This window comes from Macrosteles quadrilineatus, unplaced genomic scaffold (assembly GCF_028750875.1).
Source record: "Macrosteles quadrilineatus isolate MER2022 unplaced genomic scaffold, UCM_ALF_1.0 Scaffold_9__3_contigs__length_116548681, whole genome shotgun sequence".
NCBI lineage: Eukaryota > Metazoa > Arthropoda > Insecta > Hemiptera > Cicadellidae > Macrosteles > Macrosteles quadrilineatus.
Window position 1 is genome coordinate 89695450 of NW_026542602.1, and position 20367 is coordinate 89715816.

The window sequence follows — 20367 nt, forward strand, 5'->3', positions numbered from 1 at the left end:
AACAATTCATCCAACAATCAGTCCGACAAAACAAGTCGCACTTACATTGACCGCACACTACTTGCCGACAATCTTACTCACGCAGATTGGGGAACCGTTCTGAACTGTTTCGATACCAATGTATGTTCTGAGCGTTTTAACGAAATTATATCAGTGTCTAATAAAAGCTCAAGAAAATTATCAAATAAAAATACAAGATTTAAAAAGATAAAACCTTGGATAACGCTGGATCTTGTTCAACAAATTCGTGAGAGGGACAAGCTTAGTAAAACTCTAAAAAAACAACCTTTTAATGAAAACCTAAGGATTCGCTTTATCATAGTTAGAAGCAATTTAAGTCGATCGTTAAAAAATGCAAAGAGAGATTATTACAGAAGCAAAATTAATCAGGGGAATAAAGATCCCAAAGTGCTTTGGGGTGTTATCAATGAGCTGTCTGGGAGAGTCAAATCTCGAGATGCATTTCCTGTACAGAAGTTTTTACCTCAATCACATGTTTTTAACGGTGAAACATTAAAGCGAATTGCTAGTGATTTCAATACTTTTTTCTCTCTTGTTGGTCAAAATCTGGCCAATAATATTGACTCTGGAGGAACCCCAATACTGAACGACGCCGACTACAGGCATGACTCGCAGCTCACGCTACACACAATCACTGAACATGACGTCACACGTTACGTTAACTCACTTAGGGGAGGGTCTGCACCTGGCTTTGACAATATATCTGCTGATTTTCTAAAACAACAAATACATATTTTTCTCCGACCGCTAACTCATTTGATCAATCTTAGTTTAACATCTGGCACTTTTCCAACCCCCTTTAAGACAGCCAAAGTATATCCCCTTTACAAATCCAACGATTTTTCAGACGTCAATAACTTCCGCCCCATATCTATGCTGAGTGTTTTCTCAAAAATTTTAGAACGCATTGTGAAAGATCAGCTTGTTAATTACCTTGAAACAAACGAAATTTTAAGCAAAGAACAGTACGGTTTTGTAAAAGAAAAAAATATATCTGACGCTCTATTCGAAGTAAGTAAAAACATAAATGATAATATCTCTCACAGCAGACGGAGTATGCTGGTATTCCTAGATCTAAAAAAGGCATTTGATTCTGTTGATCGAACAAAGCTTTTGGTTAAACTAGAAAACATTGGCATTCGTGGCACCGCTCATCAGTGGTTTCAGAGCTATTTATCCGACAGAAAGCAAAGTGTGGTGATTAACGGAATTTCCAGTGACGTAGAACCCATAAACTATGGGGTAATTCAAGGAAGCACTCTTGGGCCTGTCCTGTTTTTAATTTATATAAATAATATCACAAAACTTTCAATTAAAGGCAAACTGTTTTTATTTGCCGATGATACCGTCATTCTTGAAAACGGGACAAGTTGGGAAAACGTCCGTGATGATGCTAATCATGATCTTCTTTTAATACAAAAATGGTTTGACCAAAATGTTCTATCCTTAAATGTTTCAAAAACCAAATTCTTACCTATTTCACTAAGAGATACTACTGATTATAACTTGGAAAATATTTCAATTCACTCTTGTGGCAACTTTTTAAATAGATTTTGCTCTTGTGAGCAAATTGAGAAAGTAAGTTCCTATAGGTAAATATTTAGGTGTGATTTTTGACAATCGTATGAAGTGGTCTGACCACATACATTTTTTAACCTCTAAATTGCGTAAATATATCTTTGCATTTAGGAAACTGCGTGACATATTAACAACACAGGAAATGAAGCTAGCATATTACGCCTATGTCCAGTCGCTACTTTCATTTGGCATCATCGTATGGGGCGGAGCTTTTCCCACTGTTTTAGAACCTCTCTTTGTCCTTCAGAAGTTATTACTCAAAGTTTGTTTCAATAAGCCAATTCGATACCCTACTAACACATTATTTCGTGAATTATCCTTACTCAGTGTAAGACAGTTATTTATCAAATTTCTTTCAATTCATGTTTTCAAGAACTTCGATTCTATTTTTAACCAAACATCACATTCTTATAATACCCGATATGCACAGAATGTCGGAATATCTACCTCCCATTTAGCCAAGTCGTACTCATTAACAAATTCCTCTTACATTTCTGAAGTTTTATATCGTAATGTTATCTCCCGTTGTAATTCTTATCATTTGTTTCATTCTCCATCGATTTCTATTTTCAAAAAATGCATCACTGGCTGTCTGATAGAGTGGGGTGTAGATGAATCAGAACTCCTAATCAAAGCAGAGTACAGACAGACTTGACCCTACTTTATTCTCTCGTAATCCTTACTAAATAACTGAATCACTAACATCGAACATTCTTAACTATATTTATGTATGTGCCCTCCGCCTTGCCTCATTCCTCAAATTGCTCATTTCACTTACTTAGCCTCAGAATAGTTTTACAATTATATTAAATTATTTGTTTTTAAAATTCTCTGAATATTTATGAATAGTATTTTTCCAACAAATACAGTCACTGATAGCGACTGAGCCTACGCACAGGCTTCCAGCCCATGTAGGCTCATTTCCATAATATATTATGTTTAACATGGCTTCTCTGAGACCTTACATCCTTTGTTGTTATTATTAAGTTTATATGTATTTTTATATTTAATTATTTTTATCTATGCAATAGCTAATAGGGTGTCTGTTCACTGGAAGTTGTGTTATAATTTATATTCGGCATATTTTTGGAAATAAAGTATGTTTTGATTTGATTTTGATTTGATATAAAATGATAGTGATACATTAAGAGATCTTCATTTAAATAATCAATAAGAACGATTGAGCCTATATGTTTCCTGGTAAGTGTGTTTCTTATAGCATCTTATTGTAAAACCGAATTATTCTTTTCTTCATTCTCACCCCGTAGCAAAGCACGGGCAGAGCAACTAGTATCACTTAAAACAAATAAGGGCTAGGGCAGGGCGGCCCAAAAGAAATTTTTTCACCTAAAACTGCAACTAAAAAATGTTGACAAAAACAATACTTTCTCCATATATAATATGTATAGGTGGAGAAAGTAAAAATTTATATTGAATTTGGACTGGAGTGTCTGTCAAGCAATTTACACTTGGCCTAAATGAATATACCTGTTCATCCAGCACTGTACAGATGCTGTACAAATTTTTTTTCAGTATGAAACAATAATTAAATAGTAGTCCACTTGGAACAAGTTTTATCGTAACAAATTCATTAGTTTTAGTAGGCTATTAACTTTTGACGGTTTGTGCATTTTATAACCTGGGCAAGGGTCCAATCATATTGGTGTCTTAAGAGGGAGGAGCATATGGTAATAAAAATCCAATTATATAAAAAAATAATTAAATATTACAAATCCTTTTATGGACTTGATGATAAGAACACGCAATAAACACTAATAAACATAAGTTACCATATTTTACTAAAAATGTTCTATGGGAACAATTAAGATTACATTACTATACATTTATCAAGTTTTAGGGAAAAGGACTTAGGCCTAGTTACTTTTTTATGTTATCAAAACATACACAAAGTGTGTAAAAAAAAACTTAAAAGAAAAATTTGTAATCCTTAATTAAAACTTACTACTCATCTCCAGAGGCATTTGCTTTTAAAATAAAGTCATCTTCCAGTTGGTTTTCAGGGTCCTCAAAGTCAAAATCTTCGTCCATTGCAGCAACTATGTCGGGGTCTAAATCCAAACGGAGTCCTGAAAACGTTTTGAGTCAATTAAGAATGAAGGGCTACGATTAGCCTATTTCTTTGCCCAGAAACATTTATCAAGAGCTCAATAACAGCTGGGTCCAGTTTTGAACCATGAAGCCCAAACAAACTTTCAGGATCAAACTATCAACCTTCTGTTTATCACGTAAGCATTAAGTATCAATCAGCTAAAGTAAATCACTCAGTTACATTCATAAACAATAAAAAGTGTTTTTTGTTAATTTACGCCAAGACAAAGATATGTTAAATTGATTACCTGATTGAGGTGCTGCTTTGTTTAGTAGTCCTACATCTTCTTGTACCTCGGAAGCAAAAACTGATGATGGCAATTTGATTTTGTTTTCCTGAAATGAGTGAGAAATCAATCGCTATGAATGACTGTAAAAGAACGTTGAGATTTTGATAATCTACACACACAAAAATCCAATTTGATCTTTGCACCTTATGTCTAACACTTTGAGCCCCAGGAGTCATTCATTGATTGGTACAGTAGGACCTCAATAACTTGAACCTTGATACAGTAAAACCCCTTATCCGGCCTACCTGGGACCAAGCCCCTGGCTGGATAAAATTTTAGCTGGATTAACCAACCTATTATTAAAACAATAATTTGTATCTAATGACAACTTGTGATCGGTTAAAAGTAGTGTTTAAGTCTCTTTTTTAAATCTACTAGCTCAACTGAGTAGTGAACCTGCTAAAAATGTATATTAACAGGAAACAGATAAACTGTGAGAACGTTCAAATCATGAAGACTACATGTACAGCAGTGGGAAATATATTTGGCATTGATTCCGGGAAGTGGACGTATAAACCGAGGATCAGAAATTAGAAGGCCGGTTGTTAGGGGTTCTAGGATCTTGAATTCCTTGATATCTCAAATTGTTCACACCTTGACATCCCCATTAATCACAATGTAAAAAGTACCTCTATAAGTTGAAGGTTTTAAATGTTTAAACCCAAAAAGTAGAATTTTAATGGTTTTTGAACAGTGAACCTCTATAACTCGACGATGTTCCTTTATAAGTCAAAGTTCACAGGAAGTGCCTCAATAGCTTGAAGTTTTGCAGTACAGTGAACGTCAGCTGTGTTTTGATTCCAGGCAAGACATGAAAATCCAAATTCCTTTGTTTGTTTGGCAATGGCTTTTGGCTAGCACTGAAGTCTACCAGTCAAAAAAAGAAATGTGATTATAGTGGACAATGGTTTAACGTAAAAAGGTTAAATCACCAGGGAATTTGAAATTCCACTAACACTTTATTGATGATTTTGAAAACTGGGGAAAGCAAGAGGATGAAGCTGGATTGATCAATATGAAAAGATATGTAAGAACGGTGAGTTTAAAGATGTGGACATATGTGTTTAACGTGGTTTTATAATTGTCGATATAACAACATTCCGAAGTCAAAGCTGACTTAGCAAGAGAAGGTAATTCAGCACCGGTATGCCATTTGTGTGCATGATAATTTTATTTAGCTATAGCTTGAGCTCGATTTATTAAAATTATGAGGCTTGAAACAGAAAAGATAGGCGCAAAGTATGGAACATCTAACTCACAGAAAATCCATCCAGTTAACTTAATCTTATGTTCAATTTAAGGTAATAAACCGTTAAGCCATCATTTTAGGTAGACCTAAAATTATGGCCATGGATTAGGTTGACCTAATCCAGACAAGATTCTAACTTTCGATACACGGTGCTGTCTCTAAATGTGTGTTGAGGCTAGGGAGTCATCACCACAGACCAAGCCATTTTTAGGCCCAATGATCCGCGATAACAATAGGCCTAGGCATCTACAGATAAACACAAAGCACAATTGTGATATCGAGATTTCCAGCCGTGTTTGTTGGGTTAGCCCAACTTACTCATAAAATATAGGCCTAGGTAGCCTACTGGCAGATTTTTGTAAATGTTTGGTCAGATCTATGAACGATATAGCAGTCTTTGGGGCTTCAAGGATTAAAAACTCTGTTTTACATCTCAATAAAAAAATGCAAAAAGAATGGAAGTAAAAATATATCCAAAACAATCAAGCCTAGATTATTTTGGTCTTAGGTGGACCTATATTTTTATTTGACATCATTCCAAGAAACAGGAATTGCTCTTTCCAATATGATTTTTTTATGAGCACTTTCAAGCTTTTATGGACCAGCCTATAAAAGCCTAATTGTAATTAAACTGCTCCTGGCCAAATCAAAAACTAACAATTTTAGGCTTTTAATCAATTAAAGGGATCTTTTAAAAATAGGAAAAAGAAGTTAATTTAATTGGATTTCAGCCTCCTGATCATATTTTAGTTGATACCTTCTAGTTTGCCTTATGCATAAAAAAATATTCATACAGATTTTTAGAAGGATAGGGCTAAAAGGTATGTTGTTTAATGGTCTTACCTTTTGTGGCTTTTCTCTTTCTGGTGTTTCTTCCCAATGTGCAACCATTGAGTCGTTCTCCCGCAAGTGTTGGAGGTAGTCATAATCATCGTCAAAATAGATTCCATACTTCATCTCTTCCTCTTTTTGTTTTTTCGATTTACTCTAAAATCAAAATTGTTTGTAATGAAAACTTTAGTTAGTTAGAAAAAATTTAGTTAAGTAAAAATGCAACAAGTTTTTATGTTTATCAACTGAAACGATATGTCCCAATTAAGTTAGCATTTCTAAAATTTAAGAGTGGAAATGGCCTCACAAAGTCATATTAAGCTATAGTTTCATGGATAAAAATAGCTGAAAAATTTTCCATCATAATAGTTTAAGGGAGAAATGATCACAAAAGAATACAGAAATGGCGCGATGCTAAAAAAATGACAACAACAACAAGAAGAGAAAAAATGTTTTAGTGCACAACATCCCTGAGAAAATGTGTCCTGATAAAGAATCAAGAATTTCTCATCACAAGAACTTGGTGAGAAAACTTATTTAGACAGTACCTAACTGGACATTGAAAGCAATTAATGATATTGGCTTCCCTATAGCCTTTGTGGTATTAAGCTTCTAAGGCTGGGCAAACCAAACAAAACCAGACTGTGTCCTATTAAAGTCATACTCTGCACGCAATACTTTAACTAATGAAACAGCTGCAGGCCCATTTTTGACTCTGCCACTGCCAGCTCCCTAGGCACAACTAATAATAGCGCCCCTTTGCAATATATAGCCTAACAGGGTGTCCACCAACCGGGAAAACTGGGAGCTATGTGTAATTTTTTAAACTGGGAATTATCGGTGAATTTTGTAGGCCTATGTCTGCTTAGAATTTTCAATTTACCGCGATCATGCATGACAACAGTGACGTTTCCATGACCACGGGAGACGATAATACACTTGAGTCCTGCCAATCCAAACGTCCGCTTAATCCGAACACAAAAAGTGTTTGTGATACTTTAGCTTCAGCCTCATATTTGGGTTAAAATACACACCTAGACCTAGGGGGCGTCTCCGTCTCAATAATTGATAGTTGAATTGCGTAAATTCACTGAGCCATTTTCTTCTAAGTTAAGTTAGTCGTCAATACTGATATTGCATTTAAAGATGACAACAGAAGGTAAAGGGATAGGACTCCCTATGCGATCTGGAAGGGTCTCAATGGTCGTACCAAGAAGGGCAACAAGAAGCTTACTAAACTTACAACATTCTATATATTAATTTGAAACTGTTTTTCTTTGTCACAGCTATTTTGAGAGAATGGCTGGGCGTAGAAACTCGGTAGAGGTGTCTAAAGAAAGGTCTTGGTCTGTAGATGAGCCATCAAAAGAGAAAAATGGTGAATTCCCTTGGGGCTCTGCCCCCGTGGCCTTTAAATTCCCATCCCATGTTATTCTTATGGAGGAAAACGGGGTTTTTGTCACAGCTAATTTGAGAGAACGGCTGGGCGTAGAAACTTGGTAGGGGTCTCTAAAGAAAGGTCTTGGTCTGTAGATGAGCCATCAAAAGAGGTAAATTCCATTGGGGCTCTGCCCCAGAAGCCTTTAAAAGTTGGCTCTTCAGATTTGTTTACATTAAGACCATATGCATAATTCTACACTACTTTTTTTAATGCAACAGCTGTTAATAACTTATTTAAATTGTGATTTATTGAATTTGTCAAACTGAAGTACAGTATTAGCAATGGATTTTTCAGATTTTAAAATTGATTTTCTTCTGCATCGTGTCATGTTTTGCAATATAATGTTCCATTACCAAATCAGTGGACAATCCTAATATCACAGTAACTTTTAAAATTATTTCTTATGGAGTTAACTTATATCTATTGTATGGGTTGGTTTCTGCCTTTTTTACCACTTCTTGGAGATTGTACGTAGGTGATATTCTTTGGCATATTGCATCTGTAGACGAAACTTGGGTTGGTGTAATTATTACAATGGAAAAGAGCGAGAAATCCTGGACAATTTGATATAGGCTAAAAATAAAACTGAATTAACACTGTGCTACATTTTTTGAGCAATCATTGAAATAACCGATTTGCAAACAATGGAAACATAGAAAAAGTCATAGAACACAACTAAGTAGAAGAAATAGAAATAATGTTTTTTTTTTACACTAAAAACGCTCAAAAAACAAGATCAGCTTTTTGGAAAAAGATAAGATATTTACAAAAGATTTTGATCTTGTATGATCTGAGTATTTCCATAATCTTTGAGTCGCCTGTAATGCTTCGCAATTGCTCGAATTTGAGCAACAGGTACACTAGTATTGAAATGATGCTATAAAATATCCCAGGCTAGAGAACCTATGGCATCCTAAAATGTGAGAGGTACCTAACTAAGGATGTTATATAAAATTGCGAATCCCCTACTGGCTTTTTATTCTGACACTCCCTACATTTGGAAAAATTAGAGACCCGCTGATACCTGTTCTAGCCACAACCTTGTTATTGTCTAGCCTACATAATAAGCCATATTTTTTCACTCTCATAACTTACCTGAGAGGAAGGTGCAGCCAAAAGTACTCTTTGAGGTGCACTGTCATCAGCAGCCAACGGATCTTGTTGACTGCGGTGAACCAGGTGAAACGTAACAGCATTCTTCTTGTCAATCCACTTCTTCTTGGTTTTCGGCTGTGGAAAATAGGCTATGTTAAGTTTCATTAATTCTAATGGACGATAATTGGGCAAAAGCCTAAACTTTAATAGTAAGTTAGGCTACTATGCATGGTGGAAAAGTAACTTACATGAGAATAGTTAACTTCAACATGATATATAAGTTAGATAACTTTTTTCTGCAAACAATTTAAGATCAAGTTGATGCAACAATTAGTAGGCTATGCCTAGAATTGGACAGTATATGCATTGGCATTACTTATTTGGTAATATCAAACTATTTTTTTGAATAACTTCATGATGGCAAAATAAAAAGTAAACTCATATTATTATTCCCTATTTGATTGCAGTCCTAACCTCAAACTAAACGTGGTTGTTGTAGCCCACTATCTATACTTTTGTAGCTCCATCATGTACGTTAACTAATAACTATAATAATACAGAATTACTGACCATTGTACTTGAAGTGATATATAAAAAATTAAGACGAAATTTTCGATGTAAACTGAGTCCGACACGAGAAAAGGAGGGATAGAGAATGAATAAGGGAAGAAGAGGGATTCACTTGGACTTCTACTTGACACTTGGACTTGACTTTTGTTTTTTGTTTTGACTTGACTGCTGAGTGCTGACGCTGACAGTCTGACACTGACTGACTCCTAGAGATGGGCGTTATTTAACGTAACAGGGTAAATAACACTGTTAATAAATTGTAACCTGTTATCAAGATAGCACATTACTCAGAATACCCTGTTATTTTTGTAACGCTGCGCTCATTGGCTTATGAATTGATCTCCTGTACCGGTTCCGTCAGGATCAAAGTCCTGAAAGCAACAAAAAAGTCTTTAAAATAATAAAATGTGAGAAAACGTTCCATTCCAGCCGGAATTTAACGTACACGAGAACTGTACATAGTGTGGCAACAATAACACCAACAATAATTATGGAAAAACTGGAAGAAACGTCCAGCGTCCAGCTAGGTAACACCCATGCTAGAATTAAGTTACGTATGTTTTATCTATGGTTACAGTATATCCGGGCCGAAACGAACGAACACGGCCAGTAACATGGTAGAGCAATAACACCCAGCGAGAATTTCGTTACATTACGGCCAAACTGGAACGAATAAACCACCCGCAGAGAGTAACGCCAAGCTGGAATAATAACGTTACAGCCCAGCCGAGCCAGAACGAACATACGGCCAGTACCAGTAACAGGGTAGAGCAATAACACCCAGCGAGAATTTCGTTACATGCCCGCCGAGCTGGGGCTGGGATGTCCGTGGGGTGTAATAGCTAATAATGTCATAGCTTATAATCGTGAATTTGTTCCATAGCTTATAATGTTGAAAATGTGGCATAGCTTATAATCAGTTATAAGCTATGCCACACTTTCACGAAAAATTATAAGCTATGCCACAATTTCTCTAAAACGTTATAAGGTATGACACATTTTCAGTTTCACAACTTATAATGGTCAAATAGTGGCGCAGCTTATAATTCCGATTCTGTTCTATAGCTTATAATCCTGATTTTGAGTCATACCTTATAATCCTGATTTTGGGGCATAGCTTATAATTGAAGAGAATGTTGCATTGTGGGAATGGCATCAGCTGCTCGCTTCAGTCATGTCTACCATATATACGATATTTTATGGTAGGATACGATAATTATTGTAATTGACCGTACTGACAACTGCGATATCGTAATTTATAACCTAAACATTTATTTATTTAAATGTTTTAAACGATTTTTATACGAGAAATGGCAACAATTACATGCTATATGACAATGAAAATGCAAGAAATATTTATAGTGAGAAGTTAAAAGATATGAAAATGAAGTGAAGGATAACGGCATTGAAAATTAATGAATCTTGTCAATAGTCTGGCTGGTGTTGACAGAAGATAAAGAAGAGGAACAATAATTATTAATAAATTGTAAACATCAAAAAATTCCAAAACTATTGAGGTGTTGAAATCCAGTAAGTTGTGTTTTAATCCAATCCTGTTCCTAGGCCTTGTTATTCAAAGTAACAAAATGCAGTAGGCTATTATTTGCTTGAGTGTTATTAGGTTAAGTTAGTAGGTACAGTTGCCTAGCCTACTTAAGCTTAAGGTAGCTGTGACTCAAGTTACAGATTTCCTGTGACAGGCCTAAACAATTAACTTAATAAAAATATCAGTGAATGTATTCAACGGCTGCACTTTATTTTACGTCCTACACTCATTCGAATGAAAATATCGATTATTAGATTGTTTCATTTGATATATCGTTTGGTTAGTTAGGTTAGGTTAACCTTACCTAACTAACCAAATGATATAACTTATCTAATAATCGATATATCGATCGATATTTTCATTCGAATGAGTGTAGGACGTAAAGTAAAGTGCAGCCCTTAAGTTTACGTCCTACACTCATTTGAATGAGTATTAAGTATTCGAGTAGGCCTATATTCGATATAAGTAGGCTATCAAGTTTGTATCATTTGTGTAACCTTAGAAATGGTAAGCGTGATAATACTGAGCCAAGAGATTTAACTTGGGTAGGCCTACAGTTTCTTAACTGGGCTACGCTAACTTAAGTTAATATATTTTATTGAACTACAGTATTGAATTAAAAATATTGATTAATAATAGATATTTTAAAATATACCTATCTAAGTTTATTATCAAATTAAATTATAACCTAACTTAATCAACCAAACTTGCTGATGGTGAAAATCGCATGTAGGTTTACTAATCGAATTGAGATAGTTTCAATAAAATTAGCGTAGCCCAGTTAAGAAACTGTACCCTTTAACTTATTCTACCATCAATACTGTTAATACTATTCAATGAAATGGCGACGATTCATATTAGGTATTTTAAGCCAAGAATGAATGGAAATTTAGTAGTCTATAAAATAACTTACAATAGGCAACGTCACAAAACTTAAGTTAGGTTAATTTCACGCAGTAAACAAGGCAGCAAACCATGCAGTTAACTTATGGCAAAAAAACATGTAGGCTACCTAAGAAAATAAAATTGTGACACATACCTGAGTACATGGATAAAATTACAAATTAGGCAAGTAGGCCTATGGGTCAACTTTTTTCATATTAGCCCACCATACTTACAATTGATTGTAATTGGCAAAGGCAAATATCCTTGTATTATGTTTCTTTCATAACCTAAAATCAAATGAAAATTCGGTTTGAAGGTGTAAGGCGGGATAAATCTGAATGAGTTCGCGAACTAGCATGATCGGGCCATGGGACCGGGTTTTAATGAGTTCTATGCAGAGAAGGGGCCTAGGCCAAAAAATGGGGTTTTCTCATTTTTTACCCTTAAAACACAAAATTTATCAATTATTCTCTAGACCTTTCTAAAGAAATTAAAAAAAAATAATATGTCATCTATGTATCGTGTTGTGTATAGTGGAGTCGTGGATTAGTTGTCCGCTTAACTGTGTGTGTGTGTAAGTGTTCGCATAAAAAACTCAAGCTAACCGTTGCACCTATAGTGTTAAAAAATTGCACGAATCTTAATTATGACACCAATGGAAAGACACCATAAAATTTAGACGATTCCGTTCAGTAGTAATTATAAAACCCTCAAAATACATTTTTAAATTTGTCCCATAAGAATAACATTAGAAGCTACCTTCTTCTACTTTTTATTTGTTTATGTTTTGCGACCAACAAAAAGCTTAATTTATATTTGAACGAACTTCAACCTGGAGGCGAGTGAGCGTAGCGAACGAGCTAACCTGAAGGCAAGTGAGCGTAGCGAACGAGCTAACCTGAAGGAAAGTGAGCGCAGCGAACGAGCTCCAACCTAAAGGTGAGTGAGCGTAGCGAACGAACTTCAAAAAGAACCGAAATTTCTTAAACCATGTCCTCACTCATAACTGCTATAAGCATTTGATACTTATATGCCAACCCCGTACGAAGGACGGGTACTCTGCTAGTGTTTTAATAAAAAACACACTTTATTAGTTCCACCTGGGTAATGACACTTGGGTCCAAGAGAACCAGTGGCCTTCGAGTTTTTAAGTTTTTATCTACCAATCCAAATATTTGTACAAAGAAAATATGCCCTACCTTGAGTCATTAGTTCTATATTCTGTTTTTACTTTTAACAAGAAGTAGGCCTGAATGATGTACACTGCCTATTTTTGTTCCAGGTAAATTTTCTTGTAAAGCTTGGAGCATTGCAAATGTTTGGTGTTAATGTATGAGAGTACTTCACATGTAAACAATATTGATGAAGTTGTCTGCTTATTTGGGGCCAAATAAGAAGGAGAGAAATTTTCTTGGAAAAGAATCGAAAGCAATAAAGATAAGTAAGTTTGGCTAAGTTATCAATAAGACTTAGAAGCATTTTCAGTCCTTGTTTAACATTAACACGTTGACTGCTAACGCCGACTCTAGTCGGCGTCGCTAGTACTTCAATGTGGCGCGCGCCAACAAAAGTCGGCACCAGACCAACAGAAATATATTGAGTCAGTGTGTGAGCTTAGCCTCAGACGGAGACGTTATAATCGTTGCCAGCCTGCCAGCTTAGAATGCGAGCTTTACTTTGGTGTAGGTTGATACTAAAATTTCCCGTAAAATCCTGTCTGGCAATGCTTTTGTCCCGGTTTCGGGGATTTTTTCTCTTCAACCCACATTACAAAGACACTGGATACGGATCCGTGCAGTGCTGCTACCTTTGGGTGTTTCAGTGAACTACATCCACTCTCGGGGTAACGCAGCACAGTCACCACTGCTCTTTTGTGATTCGTCAGACTGAAATATTTGAATGCCAATTGCGTTCGCTGATTCGGTTGCGTGCCGGGGCTTCGCCCGCCACTTGGGAGCGCCTGTACGTTGTTTTCAGCAGTCATCGTGTTAACTTATGATGTGCTGTGGCGGTTAAGTTTTTATATTTGGAAAAAAAATACACTTTAATCAACTTACAGCACTGTTCAAGTTTCAGAGTTACCTACCTATGGTGACAGAATAATACAAGGCATGTTATTTAAGTAAGTACTGTTTTTAAATTTCTCCATTTCAGTGCTGCGATTGGCATTTTGGACATTTGTGCTGTGTATGTGGATGTATTGGCAAGTCTGCGCTGGAAATTCGGCACAAATCGGCTGTGTTTACATCCGGTTTAGAGCATTCAAAACGGTGCCGCCAATTGAGACTGCCGTCGCCTGTGAAGTTTGCGCTGTACCGGTAATATGGAGCGCTGTACCGGGGATGGAGGGGTGTTTAGCTCTAGGAGAGATGGAAGTGCATCATATTCTCTAACCTACCTGTGTCTGTGGTTCTTTGGGCTTCGGCCTGCTTGTTGTGTGCGACCAGCATTCAGTGTGGCAAATCCTCGACTTTGGAAGTAACCTTTCCTGGAGGTGAAAACGGGCAAGTACCCGTAGCTCACGGGGACACTCAAGGGCAACGTAACTTTCCGCAGTGTGAGGGTAACGGTTTGTAGGCACTTATGCAAACCAATCCCTGTCTCTGAGCACGGACGGTATGGTTATCTTGAGTGTGGGGGGTTCTTCCCGGAACCTCAATTGAGTCAAGGGTGTCGCCACCTCTGGTGGATAGGTTCATCCGGGTGGGTCCCTCTTCTATACTTGCCTCCTTTTGGGAAACCCTGATGGCCTGGCAGTGATGTTGGGTCTGACGGGCAAACGAAGTAGATCGGGTGCTGGGTCCGAGCCCGCCAGGGGTATCTGGGGATCTATCGCTCTGGTTATCTCTGGTTTCCCAGTAACTGGGTAAGGCCTCGATTGGGTAGTGGTGTAAATGGGAGGGGTCCCCTTCCTTCTGGCTATTGATGGCGGGTTTGCCTGTCAGGGATTAGATAGGTCCCGAGTGTTACTTGCACTAAATGCGTCGGGGCGCTCTACCATGGTCCTCTAGGTCCCGACCTAGTAAAACCCAGGTGGAGTGACGCTTAAACAAGTAGCCGGAAACCCTGGTTAGGATTGAGGGGCAACCCTCTTTCCGAAGGGTCTGCTTCGGCAGCCGGTGAGCCTGATGACCTTAAGTCATCCGCCCATGATGTGCAAAAGGTTGATGCGTAAGCTTCGGCCTACATCATGGGGCCCGGGTAAGTCTCACGATAGGTACCGGGTATGTAGTCAGGGGGCTTCGGCTCTCATGACAAATATTGAAATTGAATTGAATTGAATTGTACCGGTAATAAGATTTTAAAGTGCTAAACGTGTGAAAGCCATTTAAATTCATTGACAGATTAGTGAAGTGTATGGGGAGAAAATTATGAGTAGCGGAATGGTACCTACGCAGGTGGGTAAGGGCATTTAAAGATGGCCGCACCAACGTTCATGAGGAGCAACGCACAGGGTGGCCATCTGTCAAATTGTCATGGTGATTTCCAGGATGTGAATCCGTTATCTTCGGAACCGGAGACTTACGCTGTACAACTACACCAGTCTAAATATGTGGAAAGACCAAGTTATTTGTTTATAGTTTATTGCCCCCACACAACTGGTAACAATAAAGTAGTTTCACATCTTTTTGTGGTAAAAAAATGTTAATACCAGCACAGAATTAAATTAGTTATTTTTACCCAACACCCATTAAACCTTAGATACATCGATTGCTCATACGTAGGAGCTTGAACAAAAACGATCATACTAGTTTGATGAGACACCGTCCTTGTCAGATCATGTGAAATGAGAAAGGCTACTATCTTACTAATATTATAGATGTGAAAGTTTGTGTGTTTGTTTGTTTGTTTGTGTGTTTGAAGTTCAATCACATGTTAATTACTGGATGGATTGGGCTCAAATTTGGCATGATGATAGCTCACATTCACGATTAACATAGGTATAGGCATATTTTTATCTCAAAAATCCTTTCGGGCTCCGCCCCAGTGGCTCTAGAGTTTCCCATGTTAACCTTATGAGTACTCATATTTAAATGGAATTAAAGAATTTAGTCAGCTGTTTCAACTAAAAAGGTTGGTTCTATGATATGCAAAGGCATTAAAAGTTATAAGATTTACCAACAGGATGCAGCACTATTATATTTTTTTCATTTATGAAAACAGCTAATTTGAGCTAAGCAGCAACAAAAAACTGTGATACACAATGATATAACTGTCTGTTTACAGTTATGTTTAGGTTTTTAATTTCACGAATAATTTGTGATATTTTGTGAATCTTTAATAATTAATTTTTTTTTTTGTTTGGGTGAAGAAGTAGAACATTATGGCTATGGTAGATGAGTAATACTATAGTCGTAGACAATAGAGTAAATATAGACTGTCAAAGAAAGGTTTTGCGATCTGCCACTAGAGCGTTTTTGCTGTTCGATATCAGTTATCGGTATTTGATTCAGTGTCGTCGTCGACTACTCGCCAGCTGTTACCAGCACTACCACTCTTGCAAACGAAATGATTACTATTCGCTATTGTCGACTTCTGCAATCGTGTCAAAATCATGAACATCTTCCGCGGCTGTGTAGACATCATCATTGAATACGAAACGTCATCGTCGTCCACGATTGCAGCAAAATTGTGAACATCTTCAGCGGCCGTATATACAATCGTCTTGCGCGATCTCAGAAAAGACGTGATCATTTTTCCCGTGGTCCGTGGTCACGAAAACGTCGTCTAGCACAGTCGCGGTTTAAGAACATCTCCCGCGGTCGTGTAGACACATCATCGTCTTGCGCCATCACAGAAACGTGATCGTTGTCTAGCGCGATTGAGGTAAAAATCATGAAATTTACCGACTTTGATATCAAAATAAAGACTAAATCTCAACTTTTCCAGACCATTTTGAAATTCAATACTAATACCTGACTTTCCCGTTTTCCCCGACTACTCGACATCCTGGTTAAATTTTATTTTGACCTTGCAAATATAAAACAAAACCTTCCAATAAACCACTTCCTAAAATTATGGATTAATAAAGAAAAACTTTGAATCATTGTAATGGAACTACAAAAGTATAACAAATATATGTTTAAAAAAATACAATAAAAGATGGCATTTATATTAATTTATTGCTTAATATTAAATAAGTCAATAAACTCCAATTCTGGGGGATTCCTCCAAAGTTGGCAACACTACTCCCAACTACCAAGTTGTTATGGAAACGGTCGCTAGCGCTTGATGCTGCAGCGGTGTGCGCCGTAACTACACATTACCCCTGGTGGTCGGCGCCGGAATATACGCTAACCGCAGCACAGCTGGCCACTCTACTCCTGCCCAGTATGGTCAAACCAACTAGCATATGATTTTATATGATGAAGCCGTACTTGGGCTACCGCTGTATGGTTTCATCATGACATGTATTTCAATCATTCACTGGGTTATAATTTGTATGTATTTGAATAAATACATTTAATACTTAATTGATAAAAGACTATGAAAACCGTTTAGTGCTCTTTGGTGTTCTATAGTGCTATGGTGGACACAAGAGCGTAATCTGATTTGGTTCTACAGTACTTTACTTTACTTTAATTTTAATAGTAGCCTGCTGTTAGCAGGTTTGTGTTGTGCTGGGCAAGTGTGTGCAATATCAATGGAAAAATTATGTTTAATCCTCTCACCTTGTGCAAGGATCCTTTAAGTCAATCCCAATTTCTCTTGCAGCAAAGTCCAGGACAAATTAACCACCAAGCTAACAAGACACCCCTTTCTCTATTTAGTTCTGACTAGTGTACCTGTTGCTCGAATTCGAGCAATTGCGAAGCATTACAAGTGTTATTTTAAAACGAATAACGGTCATAATTTCCGATGACTTTATAAAAGTCGAGTCAAAGATTATGGAAATAATCACGATGTACACAACAGTTATATATAATCAAAATTGATTGTTAATATCTTATCTTTTTTCAAAAGCTGATCTTGTTTTTTAGTGTTTTCTACAAATGTTTCCCACTCATAGCCCCATTAGGTTCTCTATAATAACGATTATACTTAATACTTACTTACTTGAATACTTGAAGGCTTCGTCTCTGACCGGGATTCCGGATGGACTGCGTCAAATTTATTTTAAAAAGTAAACTGAGATGGCGGCGAGTTAAAAAAGTGGCACGTCATCTAATTCTTTAAATGTGTAAATAGGCCTATTTTGAAGTTTTTCCTTCACTGTGGTTTTAAACCCAGCCACATCCATACTTCTGACTTCTTCAGGCAGACTATTGTAGAGTTTAATTGCGGTCACTGGGAAGCTATTCAGGGATTTGGACAGTCTGCATTGAGGGGTGTCGAGGTTTCTAGCGTTCCTGGTGTTATGCTGATGTATATCTTGTCTTCTTCCATACTTAGAGATGTTCTGGCTAACGTGTATCAGACAATTGAGGACATATTGTCCATAAACAGTCAGTATTATCACTCTCAACGCCTCCTTTTGGAGTATCAACAATCTACTGCATGTGGGAGCGTGACCCCAAAGGAGTATACCATACAAGATATGGCTGTGGAACAGCGAGAAATAAACAGTAACAAGGTACTGCTCAGTGACCACATGACGTATAAATGGGACATATAAATGGGAAAAAAACATTATTTCTATTTCTTCTAATTCAGTTTAATTTTTAGAAGGCCTATATCAAATTGTCCAGGATTTCTCGTTTTTTTCCATTGTAATAGTTACACCAACCCAAGTATCGTCTACGGATGCAATACGCCAAAGAATATCATTTACGTGCAACACACCTACGTACAATCTCCAAGAAGTGGTAAAAAAGGCAGAAACCAACCCACACAATAGACATAAGTTACTGTAACTCCATAAGAAATAATTTTTAGAGTTACTGGGATATTAGGATTATCCACTGATTTGGATTGCACATTATCACATTACAACATTACAAAATTATATTGCAAAACATGACACGATGCAGAAGAAAATCGATTTTGAAATCAGAAAAAAACCTTTGCAAATACTTCATTTTGACAGATTTAGTAAATCACAATTTAAATATTAACAGCTGTTTCATTAAAAAGTAATGTAAAATTATACATATGGTCATAATGTAAACAAATCTGCTGAGGGGACTTTAACCCTCCAAAGGTCCATAGTTTAGGCCTTAATGTCCACCTATTTTTGGCCCCTTTGCAAGGTTTTATTAAAACGGATCTGAGAAGCTTAAAACAATGTTAATTCTAATGTTCAATATACCATTTTGTTTGGAAAATCATGGGCTTCAATATTATATATAAAACATAAGGAACATTTAAAAAAAAAAAAATTTTAGGTAAAAAAAAATATAATTTCAAAATTTTCAAAAAAAAAAATAAGTTCGCGCTCAATGAAATTGTATAAATTATAGGCCTATAAATATTTGAAAATAGCCACTTTGTTCTAAATTTAATGAGGATTACAAATATATAATCATATAGCGAGGTAAGTTATCAAATAAATAAGTTATGAGCGAAAAACGGATTTCAGTACATAGCGTTTAGCTAAGAATGCATAGCCTAACCATAGCTAGGAATCTGGCTGATAATTTACATCAATATCACTACCTACTTCTTCAGGATCATCAACCAGCACTTCAAAACCACTTAAATCTTCTTATAATTCACCACGTATATCACTACTTTTGATTTTTAACACTAAAACAATGATAAACATAATAAAACACATCAGTCATCGGTCCGAGGTTAAGTAACCTGTTTACTAATATGCACGTCAGCTGTCTGCTACAATTACGATCGGCTCAGAGAACAAACAGCGCTTAGAGACAGACCTTTAGAAAGCTTAGAATCTAATGAAAAGAACGATACCTAACTCGATCCAGTTCAATCCGATTCAGTCAGTCATAGAGCCTTCGCCGTAAACGATGTTCGTGCGTCTAAAAATAGACGCGTGACACTACACAAAGTGTGTTATGCGTCTATTTTTAGAAGCGTGACCTTCGGAGGGTTAAATGCCTCTGGGGCAGAGCCCCAAGGGAATTTACCTCGTCTCTCTTTTGATGGCTCATCTACAGACCAAGGCCTTTCTTTAGAGACCCCTACCAAGTTTGTACGCCCAGCCGTTCTCTGGAATTAGCTGTGACAAAAACCCGTTTTTCCCCCATAAGAATAATATGGGATGGGAATTTAAAGGCCACTGGGGCAGAGCCCCAAGGGAATTTACCACGTTTCTCTTTTGATGGCTCATCTACAGACCAAGCCCTTTCTTTAGACACCCCTACCGAGTTTCTACGCCCAGCCGTCCTCTCAAATTAGCTATGACAAAGTAAAACAGTTTCAAATTAATATATAGATAACAATTTTGAGTTATTGTTCATTTGTTTCAGGATATCATGACAGAAGAATGCAGAAGGGTTGCTCAGCTATTAACTTCGCCTTATAATCTTTATTTATTTCAATTGTGTTGTAAGAAGTATTTTTTAAACAGTAAAACTTTCTTCAATATATAGACTACCTATTATGATTCATTGTTGTGTTTTATTAAGGTCCCTACCCTTATCTAAAAAATATTTTATAAACCAAAATGTTTAATGCTCTTCGCCTATTATTCTTGATAAAACATTAAAATACACTCCATTATTGAGCCTAATCATTGATTTTCTACTTTTAAAAAAGTAAGTAACACAACCAAGACCAGTCCTTAAATAAAAGTACTTCATAACTATCCCAGTAAGACATAATGGATTTCCGAATTCCTCCCTAG

The 20367-nt window shown here is 36.6% G+C and overlaps 1 protein-coding gene and 1 long non-coding RNA gene across 2 annotated transcripts in view; one reads left to right on the forward strand and one right to left on the reverse strand.

Annotated features, from left to right (window-relative positions):
- LOC129004183 (protein LTV1 homolog) overlaps positions 1 to 9339 on the reverse strand; it is a 29363-nt gene extending 20024 nt beyond the window's left edge. The window contains exons 1-5 of the mRNA XM_054432644.1: positions 9185 to 9339; positions 8615 to 8749; positions 6091 to 6234; positions 3957 to 4044; positions 3563 to 3686 (exon numbers count right to left, since the gene is read on the reverse strand). Coding sequence (XP_054288619.1) covers positions 3563 to 3686; positions 3957 to 4044; positions 6091 to 6234; positions 8615 to 8749; positions 9185 to 9187 — 494 coding nt within the window. The 5' untranslated portion in view covers positions 9188 to 9339. The remainder of the gene's footprint in view (positions 1 to 3562; positions 3687 to 3956; positions 4045 to 6090; positions 6235 to 8614; positions 8750 to 9184) is intronic.
- Positions 9340 to 10410: 1071 nt separating this feature from the next.
- LOC129002976 (uncharacterized) lies at positions 10411 to 20102 on the forward strand. The gene is made up of 3 exons (XR_008491608.1): positions 10411 to 10714; positions 12898 to 13056; positions 19991 to 20102. It is a non-coding gene; the product is annotated as an uncharacterized LOC129002976 (long non-coding RNA).
- The last annotated feature ends 265 nt before the right edge of the window (positions 20103 to 20367 follow it).